The following is a 2,081-nucleotide window of genomic DNA, read 5'->3' on the forward strand; positions in this document are numbered from 1 at the left end:
AACCTGTGCAAGCACTGCTTTTAATGGTAGGCCTATGTTTTTTGTTTGTTGTTGTCTCATTCTTCTACATACGCTGTTATGTGTAAATGCTACTGCTTATGTTAGCTTTTAATATACGGTTTTATCCTGATTAAAGCTTTAATACAGTACGGCAACTGCACGCACGCATGTATAACGCTTCTCATAGCTATGTGAAAATAATAATTGGAACAGTTCATTGTTGGAGCTGAGCTGAATGAGAGAGAGAGAGATGCAGAGCATGTGCAGAGCAGGGGGACGCGAGGGCGGTTAAAAATATTGCCCACAACACATTGCGCGGTGGATGAGGATTCTATTAGAACTACAAACACACATGAAAAGTGTTTAAAAAAAAACTACAAACATGGCGAATATGCAAGACCGACGGACAGGTATAGAAAGGGGTTTGAGTGATAAATAAATCTAGCCTGTTAAAAAATATTTATTTAATGTTATCCGCGTTATATTTCATCTGCAAACAGTAGATGAACTGTACCGTATACTGTCTGCTTCTGAAAATGACATGCCAACCTTTCCTCTGGAGTCTCAACATGAAAAGTGCGTTCAATAACAGTAGTCCACTGCAGGCACCGAATAATAAAAGTGTTTGCCTTCGGTCGCTCTGTCTTCATCAGCTGACATTCTGAGAGAATACAAGAGACAGAGTTGGCGCCTCTTCATTTTTTTCCAATACGGTAGAAAAATTTAATTGAACGAAATATGGATAATGTTAACTTTGACAAGATGATTGACAGGGCAGTTTAAACTGTGACAGGATGCACGTAACTAAGCAACAGAGCGTCCGTTAAAGACGCAGTTATGACGAAGTAGTATGTCCCAAAGCTTGCCTACTATTCTGCTACATACTCAAAAGTATGTACCTTTTCTTCACAAAAAGAGTACATACTTTTAGGGCATAGTATAAGTAGGCGAATTGGGATGCAGCAACAGTGTTTGTGTGTTCCTCTGCAAACTGAACAAAATGGCTACCTACGGGCCACTGAGAAGTTGTTAAGTGGAGTTTCCAGCTGGTCAACATCTTGCGGCCGCTCTTTGTACCCAATAAATGTTCCATCACTCTTGAGTAAGAAATATCTTGGTCTCCATGTTTTTATGTATTCTCCTGGAAATAGAACAAAACACTTCCAAACATAACATGGAAACATTTATGTATTAATATTTTAGTAAATGTATGTTATGCTAACATGGATCACTAAATACATAAACACTATTGTGTTCTTATTATAAAGACACATTTAAACTGAAGGCATAAGTGGTAATCAAAAAACTTTTTGCGATATATATGATAAACATACACACAACTTAATTTTTTTAATGTTTTTGTTGTTTTAAAGTCTCTTATGTTCACCATGGCTACATTTATTTGATCAAAAACAGTAAAAAAGAGTAATATTGTAAAATATTAATACAATTTGAAATAACTGTTTCTATTTTAATATGTAATGTAATTACATATGAATTATCAGCAGTCATTACTTAAGTCTTCAGTGTCACATGATCAATCAAATATAATTCTAATATGATGATTTGGTGCTCAGTAAATATTTCTTATTATTATTAATGGTGAAAACTGCTTAATAACTTTGATGAATAGAAAGTTTAAAAGAACTGCATTTATTTTAAATATAAATCTTTTGTAACATGAATGACTAAATGTAAATGTAAATGTAACATTATAAATGTGCTTATTGTAACTTTTGATAAATTACTAATTTTTGTTGAATAAAATCAAAAATTTTACTGATGCTAAACTTTCGAATGATAGCGTATAAGATAAATATTTGTATAGTTTACATGAACTACAGTTTAGGAAGTTTATGAGTGGAGTGGTGTGATGTTATACTTAATCTAAAACTATTTGATTTTTATTTTCAGCATTCTGTACATTTTCTTATAATTATAATGCAGTTTTACATGGAACATTTTTGCTTTTAAAAATGCAGCAAGGCTGTTGAAAAGGTGAACTAAAATTATAAAAACCTACAAGAAATGGTGACCAGCAACAGCACATTACAGATAACATATAAAAAAACTTTCTATTT

At 32.8% G+C, this 2,081-nt stretch overlaps 1 protein-coding gene across 2 annotated transcripts in view; it reads right to left on the reverse strand.

Annotated features, from left to right (window-relative positions):
• The window catches only part of LOC107714796 (RAC-alpha serine/threonine-protein kinase-like), a 23,440-nt gene that overhangs the window by 15,187 nt on the left and 6,172 nt on the right, over nucleotides 1-2,081 (reverse strand). For both annotated transcript variants that reach the window (XM_016520769.1, XM_016520768.1), the window contains exons 3-4: nucleotides 1,013-1,141; nucleotides 550-661 (exon numbers count right to left, since the gene is read on the reverse strand). In XM_016520769.1, coding sequence (XP_016376255.1) covers nucleotides 550-661; nucleotides 1,013-1,141 — 241 coding nt within the window. The remainder of the gene's footprint in view (nucleotides 1-549; nucleotides 662-1,012; nucleotides 1,142-2,081) is intronic.

This window comes from Sinocyclocheilus rhinocerous, unplaced genomic scaffold, assembly GCF_001515625.1.
Source record: "Sinocyclocheilus rhinocerous isolate Xijiao unplaced genomic scaffold, SAMN03320098_v1.1 scaffold2524, whole genome shotgun sequence".
Lineage (NCBI taxonomy): Eukaryota > Metazoa > Chordata > Actinopteri > Cypriniformes > Cyprinidae > Sinocyclocheilus > Sinocyclocheilus rhinocerous.